Below are 25,051 nucleotides of genomic sequence, written 5' to 3' on the forward strand. Positions count from 1 at the left end.
CCCAATCTATTGATTTCAAATGACTGGGCAGGGGTGCAGCCATGGGTGGGCATAGGTCCACCCACTTGGCAGCCAGGCCCAGCCAATCAGAATGAGTTTTTCCCCACAAAAGGGTTTTATTACAGACAGAAATACTCCTAGGCTGGCGTGGTCTATAGCTGTGAGGCTGATTAGATGTACTACCAAATTCTCTAAAATGAAGTTGGAGGCAGTTTATGATAGAGAAATTAACATTAGATTCTCTGGCAAAAGCTCTGGTGGACATTCCTGCAGTCAGCATGCCATTTGAACGCTCACAAAAAAATTGAGACATCTGTGGTATTATGTTGTGACAAAACTGCACCTTTTAAAGTGGACTTGTATTGCCCCCAGCATAAGGTGCACCTGTGTAATGATTACACTGTTTAATCAACTTCTTGATTTGCCACACTTGTCAGGTGGATGGATTATCTTGGCTAAATATAAATGCTCACTAATATGGGTGTAAACAGATTTGTGCATATAGAAAATGTCTGGGATTTTTTTTTTCAGCTCATGAAACATAGGACCAACACTTTACATGTAGAGTTTATATTTTTGTTCAGTGTGTTTTGACATGTACAGTAGGTGTTTGTTCGTGTGTGGGTTTTTGAGGTATATTTAGTAAGTCTAGAATGGTTATAAAGCACTGTTGTGTGTATGCAGAATAGGGTGAGATCGGATGTGATGTGTACTAAAGAAAGTCTCAATGAAAGTCTTAAAATGGGACTTTTTATTCTGTTTTTATTAAACATAAACAAGTTTGAAAGCTGCAATATGTAACTTTTTGGGCAACCTGACAAAATTCACATAGAAATGTGAGTTATAGGTCTGTCTAGAAGTCTAAAAAGTAGTAGATATGTTCTGTATGAACTTTTTCTATGCTTCCCCTTTTTAAGTTTCATCTTCGCATCTTTTACACCAGCTTTAAAAAGCTGAAAATACAACATTTTTGGTTATGGAAAACATATTTCACAGCGGTTTAGATGGTACAATGATTCTCTACACAATGTCTACTTGCTTTGTCACAAACTATTAGAATTTTAGCAACCAGGAAATGGAAGAGTGATTTCTGCATTTTGCATCTTTAAATACACCATATGAAAACCATACATACAAAAAATCTGCATGAACTTGATCAACTGCATTAATTTTCTTATTAAAAGTGTCTAAGAAAATAATTAAGTAGTTGAATGGAAGTGATGAAAATAGGCACTTGTGAACATCATATAGCTTACACAGTACAAACACAATATGTAACTGTATTTTCAGGCTTATATTCCATTACCGTGGAAACGGTCTCAACTGCACATCTCGTCTTCTTGATCTGAATGCCTCCTCTTTAGTCAGCTGTTGTACAACATAACATTCTAAAACTAGCTAGTTTTATCTTGTCTCATGTTGGCTGTTGCATCTGAACTGGGCTTAACTCTAGTTATTCCAAATGCATCTGTAGATCGTTTGTACTGACAACAATAAAAAGTAATCTTCGTCTTTAATGCAGGGTTTGATCTAAGCTATCCAGTGGAATGATTTTTCTGCTGGTGTATATTGAGGTATCTCCTCTCTGAGAACCTCTTCCCGCAGTGCGTACAGGCGAACGGCTTTTCTCCTGTGTGGACCTTCAGGTGCATCTTCAGATGGTCCTGGCGGGAGAACCTCTTCTCACACTGGGGGCAGCTGTAGGGTTTCACCCCTGTGTGGACCCTCTGGTGCCTCTTCAGGCCACGAGCTTGGGCAAAGCGCATTTGACACTGGGTACAGCTGAAGGACTTCCCCCCTGTGTGGACCCTCTGGTGGATCTCCACCTTCTGGGGGCAGCTGAAGCCTTTGTTACAGAACATGCAGAAGAACCGTTTCTCTTTACTATTGCCTGATGTGGCTCCCCCTCCCTGAGCCTGGGCTATAGCCCTGTGGTTTGAGTTCAATACCTGATCAAAAAGGATGCGGCCATGTGAATTGGAAGGTGCCATTGATGTGGACACTGAGTCGCAATCCCTGAACGCGTGCAAAGGGGAGTGGGTCGCAACATTTATTTTTGTCTCTAAAAAGTCCCTGGTGTTGTCCTGAGAGTGTCCTTCTCCTAAGTGAGTCTTGTTTGCATTCCATGTCAGAGGAGCGTCGCCCTCCATTTTCACAGTCACCTCATCTACGACTATAACCTCCCCTTTCTTATCTAGGCAGCCTTCCGAGTCTAGACTACTACTGTACTGGTTCCAGTCCCCTCTAGACAGATCAGTCTGTGTCTCTAAACCCAAAGGCATGTTGCCAGGGTCCATCTCTGTAGTGTAAGAACAAGATGGATCATCACCGCCAGTGTCTAATGTGTGACCATAGCCATCCCCACAGGAATGAACCATCCTCTGGCTCTGGTGAAATACCGGTAAATACTCTGAGCCTGAAGCAGGAGGACAGCCCAGTGGCCCCAGTCTCTCTGTGTCTGATATGTGGTCAGATCCTCTGTGTAAGAGTCTTTGTGTTACAGTTAAAGGCTTGGTGTCTGTCTCTGATTTGAGGACGGCGTCGGGCCTTCCACTGACCTCCGTGATGCTGCGTTGGGTCCTGGGCTGGGGCGCAGAGGTGGTGGGGTCCTCCATGGCTTCATAGGGCACACCAGCCACTCCAGTCTGGATGTCTCCACTTTGCATTGGGTCCTCTCCTTCAGACCTGTGCTGCTTGACCCCAGGACCTGCATCCTCTGCATCTGCAGACTGACACAAGCATTGGATAACATTGTTGTCGGGAAGTCTCACAACATCTCCTATGGCAGAACAATTAGGATGTAAGCAAAGTAATAGCTGCGGGGAGCCTTTCTGAAATAAACTGGTCACATTTGATATAACAATATTACACTAACCTCTATCACAATAATGTGCTGGGTTGAGGTTCCACTCCCCTCATCAACAGTATCTGGTTGGTCATCTATCCATGTATTGTGTCCTGCTGGCTTCACAAAACTCCTGTGGCCTCCAGGGAGCTGTCCTTCACCCGAGAGAGTGATTGGGGTAGAAGAGCTGGTTAGGTTAGCTACTGTCAATGCTATCCTGTACACTATTGACAGTTGACAAATGTCTAGAATTGACAAGGATATAAGTTAACAATTGGCATAATTTATTGATAAACTATTTATAGACTGATTTTGTTCCATGCATCCTATTGTTTTCATTGAGTAAATAATAGGAATGCAGTAAATCAATTATCTGGTTATAATATGATAGTGTCTTCGTGCAATATAGTATTATGTAATGAGGGGAGTTACTGCATATTATCCAAAAACGGATCATGACCCAATTCTGGGTAACACATCTGAACACATGTACAGAGGGGAAACGGGCGACAGGCCGCTAAGCCTTGGCCTTCTGCTAAATGTACCTCTTGCCATTCCTCTGTATCGGTCGAGGATCTTTACACTACTGGGACGACTGGCGAGGACGCGCTCCCGTGCCATCTTCAGTTCGAGTAGCTGTAGTTTCCTTCGCAATGCCCGGTTTTCTTTTTGGCTTTGAGAAATTTCCAAACGAAACACTGCATAGTCGTCGTCTACGAGTTTACAGATGTCAGCCACGGCTGCATTCGCTAGAACCTCCATAATGGAGGCTATTTCAGTGTGAAAAACCATACAGTCAGCCATTGTTAGCAGCTAGGTAGCTAACGTTACCTCTATAACATCTATCAACCAAGTCCTCAACGCGAATTAAACACTACCTAAGTATGTAATGCTGTGCAGTTAAATGAGTCATAGTTTGAGTTCCATGGTTTTAATAAACGTCGAAATAACAACAATGAAAACGCTAACGTGGTAATTGTTCTTGGTCACTTTACATTTCCGTTTCCACTGAAGAGAAATTATGTTATTGGGTGGAGTCATAGCTCATAGGGTGTGGCTAAATGAAAAACGGTAATATCGTTATCTTTTGATCTGAGAGCAGACCTGTTTAGAAATAAGTGTGTTAGCAAGAACAGAGTAGAATAAAATACAATACAATATAATTACTTTATTCAATTTACATCACCTCAGTAAGGTAAATAGTCAACTGTCTTAGAAATGTTTGGGGGCATCTGAAGCTAATTTCCTGCATTTCTACACAATCTAATAAGAATATCATAATTTTCTAAATTTATACATGAATGTGGATGCTACCATCATTACAGATAATTCTGAATGAATTATGATGAGAAAGCTATAGAAATTTCATACACCTCTCCTGTTATTGTAATGGTGAGAGGTTAGTATGTCTTGGGTTATGATATTTGTGCGTCTAACTTTCTCACTATCATTATTCACGATTCATTCACGATTATCCGTATTCAGTGTAGCATCCACATTAACTTAGAAGGATTATAAACATTAAAATATTATTTACAATAAAAGTGACTCCAAAATGACACAATATATTATGTACAATTAATTTATATTGACAAAAACATTTCTGTACACAACCAAAACAAACAGCAAATGCATCCAACAAATGTGTATAGTCACAAGCTTGATTTAGTCATTGCGTGCTATGAATGTGGGACCAAATACTTAACTTTAATACACATAAGTGCATTTGTCCCAATACTTTTGCTCCTCTAAAATGGGGGGGACTATGTAAAAGTAAATTGCTGTAATTTCTTAATGGTTTACCCAATATGGATGAAAATACCCTCAAATTAAAGCTGACATTCTGAACTTTGACTTCATCAAGCCTTGTTTGAGTTCAAGTCCACAATTTGAGTATAAAGCCAAAAGAATAAAAAATGCTTCACTATCCAAAGAATTATGGAGGACACTGTAATTCATATCATAGGCATAATAGTACTGTAGAGATCTTTTTACTTGCACACAATATATCTGGATCTCCCTGTCCTGCCTCTAGTGGTCCACAACCCAACACACCCCACCCAGCATTAGGATCTTAGTGAAACATTCATTATTGGTTACAAGTGTGTTAGGCCAAGGCCAGAGTGACAACCAACAGTAAGGCAGACCCCCAGAACGGAGCAGCCCAGCATCTAGGGATAGCCTAAATAGTCATAGGCATCCCCCCTGACTTGGGCATGTTTTCAATACAGACTCCTTTTGTCGTACAGTATTCCATAAAAGGCATCCATAATTTACAAATGTTGCACAATATCTTTAAACTTGTAATAAATCAAGTGATACATAACTTGACATTTCTGCCATGATTGTGACATTGTGGGAGGATTACCAACCTTCCAATTAAGGGCAATGGATGTCTTAGCCGCTATGAATGCTAGGTTACACAGTTTCTTCTGATAAGTCTCCAGTATCAACATTTCAAACAACAACAAAAAAAAAACAGGTAGAAAGGAGAATGTAGAAATGCCAGCCTTCACAAGAGCATAACATATGCAAATATGTCCCCTTTTGTGTTTTACATCTCCAGCAGTGGAATTACATTTCTCAGTGCATGATATTCAGTTTAACTGGCATATAGGATGTTCTATGGATGGTCTTAAACTGCAGTAGTTTATGTCTGAAATGATATGAACATGACTGGGCATTCAAATATATCTGTATCCATTCATTATCCTCAATAGTCTCCCAGGTCTTCCTCACATTTCTGTTTTACATATTTTGCGTCATCGGGAAAAGCCTCTATCAACCCTTGAAACAGATTGGAAATCAACTAAGCTTTGACAGCCTGCCTAAAAATATAGTGAACAAAATTAAAACACAACATGCAACAATTTTAACGGTTTTAAAGAGTTATGGTTCATAAGGAAATCAGTCCATGAAATTCATTAATTAGGCCATAATCTATGGATTTTACATGACTGAGCAGGGGAGCAGCCAAGGGAGGGCCTGGGAGGGCATAGACACACCCACTTTCTAGCCAGGCCCAGCCAATCAGAATTTGTTTTTCCCAGACAAAAGGGCTTTATTACAGACATAATTACTCCTCAGTTTCATCAGCTGTCCGGGTGGCTGGTCTCAGACGATCCCGCAGGAGAAGAAGCCAAATGTGGAGGTCCTGGGCTGGTGTGGTTACACATGGTCTGCGGTTGTGAGGCCAGTTGGACATACTGCCAAATTCTCTAAAACAACGTTGGAGGCAGCTTATGGTAGAGAAATGAACATTAGATTCTCTGGCAATATTGATAGAATAGCGCCGGAGGGGATGGCTGCATTTTTATGGGCTCCTAACCAACTGTGCTATTTTGTGTTTTTTTTGCGTTGTTTGTAACTTATTTTGTCCATAATATTGCTGCTTACCGTCGCTTATGACTGAAAAGAGCTTCTGGATATCAGAACAATGATTACTCACCTCCAACTGGATTTTTTTCTTTAATGTGTTCGACACAAAGGATATACTGCTTCTCTGAGACCAATCCTAAATCCCTGTCATTCATGGGAATAAAATACGGAAATACAGGGGGCGGAAATCGGAGTGCCTTGTGAGAATTAGTTGGTGAGTGGGTAACCTGTCTATACCATCCGTTCTATTGGCCAACGTGCAATCACTGGAAAACAAACTGGATGATCTCCGCTCAAGACTATCCTACCAACTGGACATTAAACTGTAATATCTTATGTTTTACAGAGTTGTGTCTAAACGATGACACAGATAATATACAGTTGACTGGGTTTTCCTTTCCTCTGGCGACACAATCCCCACAGTGACCGTACGCACATATCCCAAACAGAAGCCATGGATTACAGGCAACATCCGCACTGACCTAAAGGCTAGAGCTGCCGCTTTCAAGGAGCGGGACACTAATCCGGACGCTTATAAGAAATCCCGCTATGCCCTCAGACGAACCATCAAACAGGCCATGCGTCAATACAGGACTAAGATTGAAACCTACGACACCGGCTCTGACGCTGGTTGGATGTGACAGGGCTTGCAAACTATTACGGATTACAAAGTGAAACCCAGCCGCGAGCTGCCAAGTGACACGAGCATACCAGACGAGCTCAGCGCCTTTTATGCTCGCTTCGAGGCAAGCAACACTAAAGCATGCATGAGAGCACCAGCTGTTCCAGACGACTGTGTGATCACGCTCTCTCCATAGCCAATGTGAGGAAGACCTTTTAAACATTCAACATTCAAAAAGCCACGGCGTCAGACCTGGCAAGTGTATTCATTGACATTTTCAACCTCTCCCTGACTGAGTCTGTAATACCTACATGTTTCAAGCAGACCACCAAAGTCCCTGTGCCCAAGAAAGCTAAGGTAACCTGCCTAAATGATTACCGCCCCATTGCACTCACGTCGGTAGCCAATAAGTGCTTTGAGAGGCTGGTCATGGCTCACATCAACACCATCCTCCAGGAAACTCTAGACCCACTCCAATTTGCATACCGCCCCAACAGATCCACAGATGACGCAATCGCACTCCATACTGCCTTTTACCACCTGGACAAAAGGAACACCAATTTAAGAATGTTGTTCATTGACCAAAAGGTTAGCGTTCAACACCAGAGCGCCCACAAAGCTCAGCACCTTGGGATTAAACACCTCCCTCTGCAACTGGATCCTGGACTTCCTGACGGGCAGCACCCAGGTGGCAAGGGTAGGCAACAACACATCTGCAATGCTGATCCTCAACACTGGGGCCCCTCAGGAGTGCGTGCTAAGTCCCCCCCCCTGTACTCCCTGTTCACCCACGACTGCGTGGCCAAGCACAACTCCAACACCCTCATTAAGTTTGCTGACGACACAACAGTGGTAGGCCTGATCACCGACAACGATGAGACAGCCAATAGGGAGAAGGTCAGAGACCTGGCATAGTACATAGTCACTTTACCCCAATCTACCCCCGCAAATTGACTCGGTTCCGGTATCCCCTGTATATAGCCTCAGTTGCTACTGTTTGTTGACATGGTTTTCAAAGACCTTAGAAACGCAGGGTAGGATAGATATAGGTCTGTAGCAATTTGGGTCTACAGTGTTTCCCCCTTTGAAGAGAGGGATGACCGACACAGCTTTCCAATCTATGGGAATCTCAGACGATATGAAAGAGAGGTTGAACAGGCTAGTAATAGGGGTTGCAACAATTTCAGCAGATAATTTTAAAAAGAGAGGGTCCAGATTGTCTAGCCCGGCTGATTTGTAGGGGTCCAGGTTTTGCAGTTCTTTAAGAACATCAGCTATCTGGATTTAGGTGAAGGATAAATAGGGGAGGCTTGGGCGAGTTGCTGTGGGGAGTGCAGGGCTGTTGACCGGGATAGGGGTAATCAGGTGGAAAGCATGGCCAGCCGTAGAAAAATGCTTTTTGAATTTCTCAATTCAAGGTGGTTTTATCGGTGGTGACAGATCTTGGTTGAAAACAGCAGAGGTGTATTTGGAGGGCAAGTTGGTTAGGATGATATCTATGAGTGTGCCTGTGTTTACGAATTTGGGGTTGTACCTGGTGGGTTCATTGACAATTTGTGAGAGATGAGGGCATCAAGCTTAGACTGTAGGATGGCCGGGGTGTTAAGCATGTCCCAGTTTAGGTCACCGAGCAGCACTAGCTCTGAAGATAGATGGGTGGCTATCAGTTCACATATGGTGTCCAGGGCAAAGCTGGGGGCAGAAGGTGGTCTATAGCAAGCGGCAACGGCGAGAGACTTGTTTCTGGAAAGGTGGATTTTTGAAAGTAGAAGCTCGGATTTTGGGTACAGATCTGGATCTTAAGACAGAACTCTGCAGGCTATCTATGCAGTAGATTGCCACACCGTCCCCTTTAGCAGTTCTGTCTTGTCTGGAAATGTTATAGTTTGGGATGGAAATTTCAGGGTTTTTGGTGGTCTTCTTGAGCCAGGATTCATACATGGCTAGGACATCCAGGTTGGCAGAGTGTGCTACGGTCTGAGGGTCTGGGGCTAGGGTCTGCTAGGGTCTGGGGCTCCATGCAAGATCTCACCTCGTGGGGCATCAATGGTCATGAGGAAGGTGAGGGATCAGCCCAGAACTACACGGCAGGACCTGGTCAATGACCTTAAGAGAGCTGGGACCAAAGTCTCAAAGAAAACCATTAGTAACACACTACGCCGTCATGGATTAAAATCCTGCAGCACACGCAAGGTCCCCCTGCTCAAGCCAGTGCATGTCCAGGCCCGTCTGAAGTTTGCCAATGACCATCTGGATGATCCAGAGGAGGAATGGGAGAAGGTCATGTGGTCTGATGAGACAAAAATAGAGCTTTTTGGTCTAAACTCCACTCGCCGTGTTTGGAGGAAGAAGAAGGATGAGTACAACCACAAGAACACCATCCCAACCATGAAGCATGGCGGTGGAAACATCATTCTTTGGGGATGCTTTTCTGCAAAGGAGACAGGACGACTGCACCGTATTGAGGGGAGGATGGATGGGGTCATGTTTCACGACATCTTGGCCAACAACCTCCTTCCCTCAGTAAGAGCACTGAAGATGGGTCGTGGCTGGGTCTTCCAGCATGACAACACACAGCCAGGGGACCTGAGGAGTGGCTCCGTAAGAAGCATCTCAAGGTCCTGGAGTGGCCTAGCCAGCAAATTAATTACTTAAAAATCAAACAATGTGATTTTCTTTTTGTTTTAGATTCCGTCTCTCACAGTTTAAGTGTACCTATGATAACAATTACAGACCTCTACATGCTTTGTAAGTAGGAAAACCTGCAAAATCGTCAGTCTATTAAATACTTGTTCTCCCCACTGTAGTAGCTAGTTAGCTGGCTAGCATCTGTTGGGGTTCCGATTCAGGCAACAGTTCAGATGACGGATCAGCAGGGCTCCGTATGGTGGGTATAGTGGCCAAAGAATTTGTCAGATGGGCCTCTTAAACTAACAGTCCGACGTACTTTAGACAGCTAGCGGGCCATGGCTAACTAGTAGCCAGTTAGCTGGCTAGCTTTTGATGAGTTCTTAAGTATAAAAATAGCAGATCCGTACCACATTGGGTGAGGCGGGTTGCAGGAGAGTATATTCAGTCTGTAGATAGAAAGTGATATTAAAATATTAAATATGTATACGAGAAAAAAAAACGAACAAGGAAAAACATTGTTTACAAGGGACAGGATGGGACAAGACAAAAACACACGTCTGACTGCTACACCATCTTGAAGTTTATGGAATTGTGGCTTCTTCCTTGCTGAGCGGCCTTTCGGGTTATGTCGATATAGGAGTTGTTTTACTGTGGATATAGATACTTTTGTACCTGTTTCCTCCATATTCACAAATTCCTTTGCTGTTGTTCTTTGGATTGATTCACACTTTTCACACCGAAGTACGTTCATCTCTAGGAGACAGAACGCGTCTCCTTCCTGAGCAGTATGACGGCTGCGTGGTCCCATGGTGTTTATACTTGCGTACTATTGTTTGTACAGATGAACGTGGTACCTTCAGGCGTTTAGAAATTGCTCCCAAGGATGAACCAGCCTTGTGGAGGTCTCCAAATCTTTTTCTGAGTTCTTGGCTGATTTCCTTTGATTTTCCCATGATGTCAAGCAAAGAGGCACTGACTTTGAAGGTAGGCCTTGAAATACATCCACAGGTACACTCCCAATTGACTTAAATTATGTCAATTAGCCTATCAGAAGCTTCTAAAGCCATGACATTTCCTGGAATTTTCCAAGCTGTTTAAAGGCACAGTCAACTTGGTGTAAACTTCTGACCCACTGGAATAGTGATACAGTGAATTATAAGTGAAATAATCTGTCTGTAAACAATTGTTGGAAAAATTACTTGTGTCATGCAAAAAGTAGATGTCCTAACTGACTTGCCAAAACCATAGTTTATTAACAAGAAATTTGTGGAGTGTTTGAAAAATGAGTTTTAATGACTCCAACCTAAGTGTATGTAAACTTCCGACTTCAACTGTAGCTCCGCATTGACATGAATGGTAACTGATGCAAGCAGTAGAATCAGATTTAAAAAGCAGGTAAAAATACACTTTATGGAACAACAGGGACAGTGAAGACACACACAAAGGTACAGACACATGCATACGCACACATTGTGATATTGTTGTATGGTGGTTTTGAACATTTTGTGTTGTGGATATAAGGTGGTGTAGGGATGTTATATGATGTACTGTTTTATCTTTCGCTCATTCAGTACAAACATAGTTCACTGTTTTATCTGTTGTTTTACATGTAATGTGGGTGCTTTGGTGTGTTTGGACCCCAGGAAGAGTAGCTGCTGCCATTGGGATCCTTTGTCTTAAGTGTGGGACCATGCCTTCAAATGATCAAATCACCGACTAGAGTCAATGGACGCACCTGTGTGCCAATGTAATTAACATAATAGACAAATCCCTATCGAAATCAGTCTGTTTAAGGTAGAGATATGTTTTTTTGCATTGGATATGTGTCAATCTGCCTATGTCGGCCTTCCCCATCTGCCGTGGAAAGTGGCAAAGCTACAGTGTTGTTTGTCAGACCAGCAGACATCCCAAAAATCTTTCTTCTCGTGAAAACGGATTGTCCGACAAACTAATATGACCAGTCTAGGGAAAGAGGAGGCTCTGACGAACACGCTGGTGTTCTCCATTTTGCCTCGTGGAACTCGTCGCCAACTTCTGTTTGTAGTGTCCAAACCGTTTAGGCTACAAACTGATATGACCCAACTGTAGAAAGGGGAGATAAGTTTTGTTCTACGACCCCCACAAGTTTCACGGGACTTGTCTGAAGGTAACCCAGTACCGGTTAAAAACATTTATGGAAGTAGTTTTGTGCCTGCAAAAAAGGGTTAAATATGTGTACAAAAAAACCATATCTCATAGATATAGGACAGACTCTTTAAACCTTAAGATGAAAGAGAAGGGATCTTGGTTGCCGTCACAGCTCAAAAGGGTATGTTAAATTAAATAGGGATGCGTGTTGTTCTTTGAAATACGGTACTGTTTATTAGGTTACACAAAGTGGTGTAAAGTACTTAAGGAAAAATACTTTAAAGTACTACTCAAGTAGTTTTTTTGGGTATCTGTACTTTATATTTAACTAATTTTACTTCACTACATTCCTTAAGAAAATATTGTACTTTTTACTCCATACATTTTCCTTGACATCCAAAAGTACTCGTTACATTTTGAATGCTTAGCATGACAGGAAAATAGTCAAATTTATGCACTTATCAAGAGAACATCCCTGGTCATCCCTACGGTCTCTAATCTGGCGGACTCACTAAACACACTGTGCCCGTGGCTTTCAGTAAATAAATAAAACAAGAAAATGGTGCCATCTGGTTTGCTTAATATAAGGAATTTGAAATTATTTATACTTGTACTTTTGATACTTAATATATTTTAAACCAAATACTTGTATACTTTTACTTAAGTATAATTTTACTGGGTGACGTTTACGTGAGTCATTTTCTATTAAGGTATCTTTACTTTTACTCAAGTAGAATTGTTGGGTACTTTTTCCACCACTGATTACACATCATATCTCCTATGAGTATCTTTCAAACTGAGAACAGACTTGTTTAGAAAGAACAGTGTGATAGTAAGTAGAGGTCGACCGATTAATCGGAATGACCGATTAATTAGGGCCGAGTTCAAGTTTTCATAATAATCAGAAATCGGTATTTTTGGACACCGATTTGGCCGATTTTTATTTTTTTAACTAGGCAAGTCAGTTAAGAACACATTCTTATTTTCAATGACTGCCTAGGAACGGTGGGTTAACTGCCTTGTTCAGGGGCAGAATGACAGATTTTTACCTTGTCAGCTCGGGGATTCAATCTTGCAACCTTACAGTTAACTTGTCCAACGCTCTAACCACCTGATTACATTGCACTCCACGAGGAGACTGCCTGTTACGCAAATTCAGTAAGAAGCCAAGGTAAGTTGCAAGCTAGCATTAAACTTATCTTATAAAAAACAATCAATCAATCATAATCACTAGAGATGGTTGATGATATTACTAGTTTATCTAGCATGTCCAGCGTTGCATATTACCGATGCGGTACGTATTTGCAAAAAATGACTGTCTTGCTCCAATGTGTAACCATAAACATCAATGCCTTTCTTAAAATCAATACACAGAAGTATATTTTTAAACCTGCATATTTAGCTAAAAGAAATCCAGGTTAGCAGGCAATATTAACCAGGTGAAATTGTGTCACTTCTCTTGCGTTCATTGCACGCAGAGTCAGTGTATATGCAAAAGTTTGGGCCGCCTAATTTGCCAGAATTTTACGTAATTATGACATAACATTGAAGGTTGTGCAATGTAACAGGAATATTTAGATTTATGGATGTCACCAGTTAGATAAAGTACAGAGCGTTTTGCCAGCAGCTCGTCGCTGTGCTTCAAGCATTGAGCTGTTTATGACTTCAAGCCTATCAACTCCCGAGATTAGGCTGGTGTAACCAATGTGAAATGGCTAGCTAGTTAGTGGGGTGCGCGCTATTAGCGTTTCAAACGTCACTCGCTCTGAGACTTGGAGTGGTTGTTCCCCTTGCTCTTCTCCGCGGCTTTTGTGGAGCGATGGGTAACGCTGCTTCGAGGGTGGCTGTTGTCGATGTGTTCCTGGTTTGAGCCCAGGTAGGGGCGAGGAGAGGGACGGAAGCTATACTGTTACACTGGCAATACTAAAGTGCCTATAAAAACATTCAATAGTCAAAGGTATATGAAAAGCAAATCATATAGAGAGAAATTGTCCTATAATTCCTATAATAACTACAACCTAAAACTTCTTACCTGGGAATATTGAAGACTCATGTTAAAAGGAACCACCAGCTTTCATATGTTCTCATGTTCTGAGCAAGGAAATTAAACGTTAGCTTTCTTACATGGCACATATTGCACTTTCATTTTCTTCTCCAACACTTTGTTTTTGCATTATTTAAACCAAATTGAACATGTTTAATTTTATTTTAGGCAAAATTGATTTTGATGTATTATATTATGTTAAAATAAGTGTTCATTCAGTATTGTTGTAATTGTCATTATTACAAATAAAAAAAACATTATTTTGTATTTTTTTTTTTTAATTGTCCGATTAATCGGCATCGGCTTTTTTGGTCCTCCAATAATCGGCATCGGCGTTGAAAAATCATAATCAGTTGACCTCTAATAGTAAGAATAGAGTAGAAAATAATAGAATTACTTTATTCCATCTACATCACCTCAGTAAGGTAAATATTAAACTTGTTTTAGCCTAGGTTTACTGTCTCTCTGAAAACAGGTATTTACACAAACCTGTTTCAAATGACAAGTTACCAAAGGGTTAATGAGGGGTACGTGGTTAATTACCCTCTTACCCCAAGACACTTCACACGATAACTATAATATATACAACCAGAATATAACCATTCTAAAGAATGGCTGCCAGAAATCCCCTGTGTACATCTCAAGCCACACTGCTACGAATTCTTCCCGTTGTGGACACTCTTATGTCTGGTAAGGTTAGTCAGGAAAGAGAAGCTCTTGTAAAAGTTTGCACTTGAAGGGCCTCTCCTTGGTGTGAAATGTCTGATGCTCCTTCAAATAGTTTGCCCTAGTGAAGCACTTCCCACACGTGGGAAAGGAGTAGGACTTGTCGGCGTCTGTCCTAACACTCAGCCACTCATGTTGTGACCCAATGACACCAGATGAGGTAGAAGCAGGACCCACCACCCTCAGGTGGTGAGTCTTTGAGATCCATCCTTGATCTCTAGCCATTGTTTGGGTGTTGTTGGGATTGTTATAGGTTAGGTTGTGATGAATGCCCATCCTGACCCTGTCTGTATTCGTGGGGTAACCATGACCAGGTAAGCTAGACCCAAGTCCAGGCTGTCTATGAACCCAGTCACCAGGCTTTAGACGAGACCCTGAAGGAGAAGACAGACTTGCTGATATACTACCACCAGGGGCGTCTCCCACCGCTCTCTGTGAAGGCTAAAGCCCAGGGTGACCTGCTCTGTTGATCATGGATACTGTGGTGTTTGTATCATAGGAACAGGAGGGTCTATCTCGATCAGGCCCAGGCCCTGCTTCATCCCTGCACTGAGACTGTGAAGAGAAGGGTCTGGGCTGTGGACTGGATCCCTGACTGGAGCCTCTGTCTCTCTGATGACCACCAGGACTGAGGTTGTTCAGTCGACCTGTCCACTGGTTGTCTTCTGTGTGGTGGTGGAGTCTCTGTCCCTCGGGGTTGGGTCCTGGTTCCGACTCAAGAAGGAACCATGACGGCTCTTGATCCAGTGTTCTGATCTGGGGCAAGGTTTGGTGACCAGTCACTTCAGAGATCCAGTCTCTCCTACCAGCAACACCGGATATCAGCAGGTCCTCATGGACTGTAGACTGTAAAAACAAATTGAACAGAAGAGCATTTAAAAGTTTATATATATTAAAATAAAATAAACTCTTTGCTGTACACACAGAAACTTGACATGATATTATAAAATGTTTACCACAGTCAAGCTCATCCCTAACACTGTGATTCAAGTACCTAACAATATTTTCTATTTTTTTGTTGTAGTTTTACCCCTTTTTCTCCCCAATTTCGTGGTATCCAATTGGTAGTTACAGTCTTGTCTCATCGCTGCAAATCCCGTACGGACTCGGGGGAGACGAAGGTCGAGAGCTGTGCGTCCTCCGAAATACAACCCAACCAAGCCGCACTGCTTCTCGACACAATGCCCGCTTAACCCGGAAACTAGCCACACCAATGTGTCGGAGGAAACACCGTACACCTGGCGACTGTGTCATCGTCCATGCGCCCGGTCCCCCACAGGAGTCGCTAGAGAGCGATGGGACAAGGACAATACGGCCGGCCACATCCTCCCCTAACCGGAACTACACTGGGCCAAATGGGTCTCTCTGTCTCGGCCGGCTGCAACACAGCCTGCGCCACTCTGGAGCCCCCCCCAGCCCAGCGTTGAGGACACTTTCCCATCCACTGACCTCCACCAAGTCGCCTCTGGTTGTGACCTGCTCAGTGATGTTTTCCCCTAACCCCTTGGCTGCATCCGTATGAGTCTAGGAATCCAAGATGGTCGCCCAGTCTCCTCTATTAGCCTCTAGCCAACCACCTGCAGGAAGAGGTTACAAAATAGACTTTACAATCATGGTAGAGAAAACTCTACATATGGAGTTGTTTTAGTCAATTACCTGGTGAAGTTCATACATTATAATGTGTGTTTTTGTATGTAAACACAAGTTGAATTGATTTCATATTATGAATGAAGACAAAACAACAGCCAAGAGTATCACTACTCCCATTGAAGATCTATTACTGTATGTAGGCTATATGTATTTCTCCCTTACCTTGTTCCCCCATCTTTAGTCCACTCAGCAGATCAATGCTCTCTGGTCTGTCTTCTATTGTCTCCTTTGACCAGCAGCAGATCAGGCTTTCCATCTTCCATGTCTACTGACTGTAAGAGATACAGAGTGAGAGGATGTTAGATCAAGAAATCTGATATGAGCACCCTGCTATGGAGCACATTCTGATTGGGTAATGAGGGATTGCTATGAGTACTATGCAAACATGTTAGTTGATCTGATTGACACTTGACACTCTTTAATGGTTTGATCATTTAAAAGCATGGTCCCACACTTAAGACAAAATGTATCAAGATCTGGGCCCGTATCCACGAAGAGTCTCAGAGTAAAAGTGCTGATCGAGGATCAGGTCCTCACCTGTCTATATAGTCTTATTCATTATGATCTAAAATGTAAAACTAATCCAAGATCAGCACTCCTACTCAGAGAGGCTTTGTGGATACGGGCCCTAATACCACAGTAGTTTACAGTGGGCTCACCTCAGTGAGATTGTGTGTGGTCCTGTGCTGCTCAGCTGGTTCCTCTGTGGGTTCAGGGGGAGGTGTAGACTGGCTGTCCTCCATGACCATGGTCCCCTCAGGGTTACCCACACCCTCCTCCTTCACCAGCTGCAACTCTGGACCCTCCTCCTCTTGGAAGAGACAGGTGATACAGATCACACAGACATACACTCCCTCAGTGTTTACCCATCCCCACTACATTTGATTCCTATACTGTAGTTACTGATTGACTTAATCATTGTTAAAGCCATCATGGTGGACATGATTGATTGATTTTATTTGTCAGTAAAAAAATATATATAATTATATAAACTCAGCAAAAAAAAGAAACATCATCTCACTGTCAACTGTGTTTATTTTCAGCAAACTTAAAATGGGTAAATATTTGTATGAACATAAGATTCAACAAAATCAAAAGTAACAGTCAATATCTGGTGTGGCCACCAGTTGCATTAAGTACCTGTTAGTTGGATTTATCTGTTAATTGAATGATTAGAATATTCCACCCTGAAACATATAATTGTATGGAATTGATTAGAATGTATAAAATTATAATCAATAAACGTGTGGTTCTAGTCAGAATTAGGGTAAAACAATATAGCTAATGTTTATGTCTTTATGGTATTTTAAACACAGACTGTCTGAGCAAAATCCGGCGCCGTCCTGACTAGAGATTTGGGAGAGAACGGGGAGTACGTCTCAAGGTCAAGGTCTCCCTCATCTCTGTCGGCTGGGTAGTGAGACAGTATGTGCGTAGGATACCTTCTTTTTGTATGTAAGTGCGTAGGATATCTACTGTTTGTGTGGAAGTATGTTGTCAGCTATAAAATGGATGCCTTTGTATTCTTGACTTTAGAACGTTCCCGTGAATAAACCTTTTTGACTACTTTAGCTGGGCCTCCGTCTGTTTCATTCGACCTGTACCTTACAAATACTAGGTCGCAGACTGAGTAGTATAATTTAATTGGGTTATGAATGAACATTGAGAACATAATTCTCTTGACAGTACTGCAGTGCATCTCCTCCTCATGGACTGAATCAGACTTGCCAGTTATTGCTGTGAGATGTTACCCCAGGGAGAGTCTTGGTGGTTCCAAACTTTATCTATGAAAGAATGATGGAGGCCACTGTGTTTTTGGGGAACTTTAATGGTTGGTTTCCATGGCCCAGTAGCCGCACACAAGCCTAAGATCACAATTGGCAATGCCAAGTGTCGGCTGGAGTGGTGTAAAGCTCGCCACCATTGGAATCTGGAGCAGTGGAACCATGTTCTCTGGAGTGATGAATCACGCTTCACCATCTGGCAGTCCGATGGACAAATCTGGGTTTGGTGGATGCCAGGAGAACACTACCTGCCCCAATGTATAGTGCACACTGTAATGTTTGGTGGAGGAGGAATAATGGCCGGGGGCTGTTTTTCATGGTTTGGCCTAGGCCCCTTAGGTCCAGTGAAGGGAAATATTAACGCTACAGCATTCAATGACATTCTAGACGATTCTGTGCTTCCACCTTTTGTGGCAATTGTTTGGATAGGGCCCTTTCCTGTTTCAGCATGACAATGCCCCAGTGCACAAAGCGAGGCCCATTCAGAAATGGTTTGTTGAAATCGGTGTGGAAGAACTTGACTGGTCTGCTCAGAGCCCTGACCTCAACTCCATTGAACACCTGTGGGATGAATTGGAATGCCGACCGCAAGCCAGGCCTAATCGCCCAAAATCGGTGCACGACCTCACTAATGCTCGTGGCTGAATGGAAGCAAGTCCCCGCAGCAATGTTCCAACATCTAGTGGAAAGCCTTCTCAGAATAGTAGAAGCTGTTATAGCTGCAAAGGGAAGACCAACTCCACATTAATGCCCATGATTTTGGAATGAGATGTTTGACGAGCAGGTGTCCACATACCTTTGGTCATGCAGTGTAAGTCTCAACTAAAAATCTGCATGATGAACTACACTGTACAAAAATATAAAAGCAATATATAAAGTGTTGGTCCTCTGTCATGAGCTGAAATTAAGCATCACAGAAATGTTCTATTTCCCTCAAATTTTGAGCACAAATTTGTTTACATCCCTGTTAGTGAGCATTTCTCCTTTGACAAGATAATCCATCCACCTGACAGGTGTGGCATTTCAAGAAGCTGATTAAACAGCATGATCATTACATAGGTGCACTTTGTGCTGGTGACAAAAGGATACTAAAATGTGCAGTTGTCACACAACACAATGCCACAGAGGCTGCACGTTTTGTAGGAGCATACAATTGGCATGCTGACTGCAGGAATGTTCACCAGAGCTGTTGCCAGAGAAATTAATGTTCCTTTCTCTACCATAAGCCGCAGCCAACATTGCTTTAGAGAATTTGGCAGTTCGTCCAACTGTCCTCACAACCGCAGACCACGTGCCCAGGACCTCCAAATCTGGTTTATTCACCTGCGGCATCGTCCAGCCAATGAAACTTTGGGTTTGCACAACCAAAGAATTTCTGCACAAACTGTCTCAGTGAAGCTCATTTGAGTGCTCGCCATCCTCACCAGGGTCTTGACTGCAGTTCGACGTTGTAACCAACTTCAGTGGGCAAATGCTCACCTTCGATGGCCACTGGCACGCTGGAGGTGTGCTCTTCATGGACGACTCCCGGTTTCAACTGTAATGGGCAGATGGCAGACAGCGTGTGTGGCGTAGTGTGGGTGAGCGGTTTGCTGATGTCAACGTTAAAACAGAGTGCCCTATGGTGGCGGTGGGGTTATGGTATGGGCAGGCAAAGCTACAGACAACAAACACAATTGCATTTTTGAATGCACAAAGATACCGTGACTAGATCCTGAGGCCCATTGTCATGCCATTCATCCACCGCCATCACCTCATGTTTCATGTTGCAAGGATCTGTACATGATTCCTGGAAGCTGAAAATGTCCCAGTTGTTCCATGGCCAGCATACTCACCAGATGTGTCACCCATTGGGCATATATGTTTGGGATGCTCTGGATCGACGTGTAGGACAGCGTATTCCAATTCCCGCCAATACCCAGCAACTTCGCACAGCCATTGAAGAGGAGTGGGTCCACAGGCCACAATCAACAGCCTGATCAACTCTGCGAAGGAGATGTATTGCGCTGCATGAGGCAAATGGTGGTCACACCCGATACTGGCGGGTTATGATCCACGCAGCTAACCTTTTTTTTTTAAAGGTATCTGATGCATATCTGTATTCCCAGTCATGTGAAATCCATATTTTATCTCCTCATTTATTTATTTAAATTGACAATATTAACTGTAACTCTGTAAACATTTTGAAATTGTTGCACGTTGCATTTATATTTTTATTCAATTGCTATTCTCATTAAAAGTGTCTTGGGGAACAGAATTAAGTAGTTGAATGGAAGTAATGAAATAGGCATTTCTGAACATCGTATAGCCTACACAGTACAAACACAATATGTAACAGTCGTTTTATGTCTGGATGCAAAAATATGCATTTACATAGATTTCACATGCTTTCTAACTAAACAAACTGGCATTTAATACATGGGTCCACTCAGTCATCGTGTCTAGAATGCAGGAAAATACAGTTCAGTTCAAGAGGATGCTATGTTAAAATGTAGTTCTCTTTATCTTATGTCATTATAAAACACATACAATTATTATGTAATAACTAATATGCTTGAATTGGACAGTGGTGATGAAATACGAACGCAATAATAGGTGTGTTGGATAAATGACCAGCTCTTGACACGCATCATTAATTCAGTCTGAATCAAATTTATTTGATTTAATTCTTCATTAGTGTAACCACAATCTTCCGTTGAAATGACAGATGCACTCAAAATTGGACACACCAACAGTAGGGACATCTTATTGATCAAATATATGAAATGTGGATTTGGGCTAATTTACCATTTGATGAAAAGGAAACTCCAAATGCATTAGCTAGAATGCTAATACAATATGCTGCTGGTTAATGTAACAGTTAACCCCTGTATGTCTATACTGTTGTTGGGGGAGGGTTCAAAGCTGACATATGGAATTGTTTTAAGATGGTCATACTATGAATAATTTAGCTATTTGATCCTGAATTTTCACGCCCATTTAAGTATCAAAAACATATACTCCTACTATTATGGGTAAAAATAAAAGCTATGCATGAAGCCTCTTTCATAATAAAATCCCACATACTCAACAGATACTTAGGAGACCTCATGAGCTGTCCTAACCAGTTAACCCCTTTATTATGCTAATTTAATTAGCGTAATAAAATGGGTGAAACATTTCAGATAAAAGCAGAGTCTATTTAAATATACAAATGTGGAACTTGAAATTGAATGTCATGGTCAATACACCTGCGTTTTCAGAATGCAACACGTTTTTTTTGCTGCTATTGTGAACTCCATGGTTTAATTTGAATAATGTGCAAAATCTTTGATGCGATTTTTGATAGCTTTTATGTCAAAGTGATTAGAGGGACACTAGAGCACTGAGTACCAGGCCATTAGCAACTTGACAGCCATAAGCAAGTTTGATAACCTACTAACACTCATCAGCACCGTTCATATACAGAGCATAGTTTTGGAGTAGCCTAGCTACCGTGACTCAATGGTCATGTGGAATTTGACTGCAATCCGCCAGTGTGGCGTTAATAAGGACACAGTAACAGCCCTATGTACAGGCGTTACAACCTCTCTCCCGTGTGAACATTCAGGTGCATATTTAGATGGTGCTGGTGGGAGAACCTCTTCTCACACTGGGGGCAGCTGTAGAATTTCTCTCTTTTTGTGGACCCTCTGGTGCCTCTTCAGGTTGCAAGCCTGGGCGAAGCGCATTTGACACTGGGTACAGCTGTAGGGTTTCTCCCCTGTGTGGACCCTCTGGTGAATCTCAACCTTCTGGGGGCTGCTGAAGCCTTTGTTACAGAACATGCAGAGGAACCGTTTCTCTTTACTATTGCCTGATGTGGCTCTCCCTCTTCGAGACTGGGATCTAGCACTGTCGTTTGAGTTCAATACCTGATCAAAAAGGACATGGATGTGTGAATCAGAAGGTGCCGTAGTCGTGGACACTGAGTCGCGATCCCTAAGCGTGTGTAAAGGGGAGTGGGTTGCGAAGTTTGTATTTGTCTCTAAACTTTCCCTGTAATCCCAGAAGTCACTGGTGTTGACCTGCGAGTGTCCTTCTCCTAAATTAGACTCTGCATTCCATGTCAGAGGAACTTCACCCTCCACTTTCACCTCATCTACGACCAGACCCTCCCCTTTCTTATCAAGGCACCCTTCAGAGTATCCACTGCTACTGTACTGGTTCCAGTCTCCTCTCATTGGATTAGTCTGTGCATCTAAACCCACAGGCATGACACCAGGTATCATCTCTGTCTCCGTAGCGTATGAACAAGACGGATCATTGCCAGTCAGTAACGAGTCACCTATATCCCGATGGGACAGAACCGTCCTCGGGCTCGGGTTACTATAAAGTAAATACTCTGAGCGGGGAGCAGGAGGATAGCCCGTTATAGTCTCTGTCTTGAGGATGGCGTTCGGCGTTCCACTGACCTCCGTGATGCTGTGTCTGGTCCTGGGCAGTGCTGGGGTGGTGGTGGGGTCTTCTGTCGCTACAGGGTGCGCTCCAACTGCTCCAGTCTGGATGTCTCTGCTGTGCCGTTGGTCCTCTCCTTCAGACCTCTCCTGCTTCACCCCAAGACCTGCAGCCTCTGCATCTGTAGACTGACACAAGAAGAGATGAGGTTATTACCGGCACAAGAGTTGAATTGGACAACAATGTTGTTGGGAAGTCTAACAAGTTCCACTATGGCAGATACTGTGGGGCAAATAAGTATTTAGTCAGCCACGAATTGTGCAAGTTCTCCCACTTAAAAAGATGAGAGGTCTGTAATTTTCATCATAGGTACACTTCAACTATGACAGACAAAATGAGAAAATAAATCCAGAAAAATCACATTGTAGGATTTTTTATGAATTTCTTTGCAAATTATGGTGGAAAATAAGTATTTGGTCACCTACAACAAGCAAGATTTCTGGCTCTCACAGACTTGTAACTTCTTCTTTAAGAGACTCCCCTGTCCTTCACTCGTTACCTGTATTAATGGCACCCGTTTGAACTTGTTATCAGTATAAAAGACACCTGTCCACAACCTCAAACAGTCACACTCCAAACTCCACTATGGCCAAGACCAAAGAGCTGTCACAGGACACCAGAAACAAAATTGTAGACCTGCACCAGGCTGGGAAGACTGAATCTGCAATAGGTAAGCAGCTTGGTTTGAAGAAATCAACTGTGGGAGAAATTATTAGGACATGGAAGATATACAAGACCACTGATAATCTCCCTCGATCTGGGGCTCCACGCAAGATCTCACCCCGGGGGTCAAAATGATCACAAGAACGGTGAGCAAAAATCCCAGAACCACACAGGGGGACCTAGTGAATGACCTGCAGAGAGCTGGGACCAGAGTAACAAAGCCTACCATCAGCAAGGGCATTGTAGATGAAACGTGGCTGGGTCTTTCAGCATGACAATGATCCCAAACACACCACCCGGGCAACAAAGGAGTGGCTTCGTAAGAAGCATTTCAAGGTCCTGGAGTGGCCTTGCCAGTCTCCAGATCTCAACCCCATAGAAAATCTTTGGAGGGAGTTGAAAGTCCGTGTTGCCCAGCAACAGCCCCAACACATCACTGCTCTAGAGGAGATCTGCATGGAGGAATGGGCCAAAATACCAGCAACAGTGTGTGAAAACCTTGTGAAGACTTACAGAAAACGTTTTACCTCTGTCATTGCCAACAAAGGGTATATAACAAAGTATTGAGATAAACTTTTGTTATTGACCAAATACTTATTTTCAACCATAATTTGCAAATAAATTCATGAAAAATCCTTCAATGTGTTTTTCTGGATTTTTTTCTCTCATTTCGTCTGTCATAGTTGAAGTGTACCTATGATGAAAATTACAGGCCTCTCTCATCTTTTTAAGTGGGAGAACTTGCACAATTGGTGGCTGACTAAATACTTTTTTGCCACACTGTACATGAAGATGTACAAGTAAGCAAATAAATAGCTGAGGGGTGACTTCCTGAAATAAAACGGGCCACATTAGATGTACTGTAATTTATATGTTACACTATGACACTAACCTCTATCACCATAACGTGCTGGGTTGAGGTTCCACTCCCCTCATCAACAGTGACTGGTTGGTCATCTCTCCATGTATTGTCTCTCGCTGGCTTCACAAAGCTCCTGTGGCCTCCAGTGAGATGTCCTTCACCTGAGAGAGTGGTTGGGGAAAATAGGTGCTTAGGTTAGGTACTGTGTTGTCAATGCTCAACACTATATTGTAAAGTATTTGACACGGTCTACAATTGGCAAGTATATAAGTTAACATGTCACATGTAAGGTAACAAGTCACAAAACTATTCATAGATTGACTGATTATGTTCCATTCATCATATTGTTTTTAATGAGTAAGTGATCGGAAATGCACTAAGTCAAGAATATGATATTGTGTCCTTGTGCAAGATTGTGAAGTAATCAGCGGAATTATTGAAGGTAATTTGAAGGTAGAAGCAGAAGTGTTTATTAGTTTACTCCAATTGGGGGATCGATGGAATGGTTTGTGGGGAATAATAATAAAGGTATATTCTTTTAAAAAGTATCTATGTCCATATAGGTATGTGTATGTATATATGTGTATATATATGCATGTGTGTATGGATATATATATTTACCCAAAAAATGTGGGGGATTGGAAATGATGCAGACAATTACATTGGAAGCAACATTCTATCCGCAATATTAGGCTGATCCACCCTCAAAAAAATAAAAATACAATCCAAAAACTGACCAAGTCCCAACTCTGCTTAACACATGCGCAGAAGGGAACGGGCCTTCTGCAAAATGTACCTCTTGCCATTCCTCTGTATCGGTCGAGGATCTTGACATTACTGGGACGACTGGCGAGGACGCGCTCTCGTATTGTCCTCTCTGCGCGCTCCCGTGCCACCTTCAGTTCCAGTAGCTGTAGTTTCCTCCGCAATACCCTGTTTTCTTTCTGGCTTTGAGTTATTTCCAAACGAAACACTGCATAGTCGTCGTCTACGAGTTTACAGATCTCTGCCACGGCTGCATTCGCTAGCACCTCCATAACGGAGGCTATTTGAGTGTGAAAAACCATTACGTTACAGTTAGCCATTCTTAGCGGCTAGATAGTTAGCATTACCTAGATAACATCTATCAACCAAGTCCTGTCTTCAACGCGAATTAAACACTACCCTGGAGTAAGTGTGTGATATTTTCAGTTCCAGGGTGTTAATAAACGTCGAAACTGTTCCTGGGCACTATTCACTTCCG

The 25,051-nt window shown here is 42.6% G+C and overlaps 2 protein-coding genes across 2 annotated transcripts in view; both read right to left on the reverse strand.

The window, feature by feature from the left end:
• Positions 1 to 25,051, reverse strand: part of LOC135506472 (uncharacterized) — a 35,901-nt gene extending 10,850 nt beyond the window's left edge. Inside the window, exons 1-4 of the mRNA XM_064925852.1 lie at positions 24,605 to 25,051; positions 23,839 to 23,969; positions 22,241 to 22,411; positions 16,683 to 16,832 (exon numbers count right to left, since the gene is read on the reverse strand). Coding sequence (XP_064781924.1) covers positions 16,683 to 16,832; positions 22,241 to 22,411; positions 23,839 to 23,969; positions 24,605 to 24,893 — 741 coding nt within the window. The 5' untranslated portion in view covers positions 24,894 to 25,051. The remainder of the gene's footprint in view (positions 1 to 16,682; positions 16,833 to 22,240; positions 22,412 to 23,838; positions 23,970 to 24,604) is intronic.
• Positions 464 to 3,857, reverse strand: LOC135506930 (zinc finger protein 570-like). The gene is made up of 3 exons (XM_064926363.1): positions 3,391 to 3,857; positions 2,876 to 3,000; positions 464 to 2,729 (listed from the first exon to the last, which is right to left on the reverse strand). The coding sequence occupies exons 1-3, from the start codon at positions 3,647 to 3,649 to the stop codon at positions 1,536 to 1,538; spliced, it is 1,578 nt and encodes a 525-aa protein (XP_064782435.1). The 5' UTR covers positions 3,650 to 3,857; the 3' UTR covers positions 464 to 1,535.

This window comes from Oncorhynchus masou, chromosome 20 (assembly GCF_036934945.1).
Source record: "Oncorhynchus masou masou isolate Uvic2021 chromosome 20, UVic_Omas_1.1, whole genome shotgun sequence".
Lineage (NCBI taxonomy): Eukaryota > Metazoa > Chordata > Actinopteri > Salmoniformes > Salmonidae > Oncorhynchus > Oncorhynchus masou.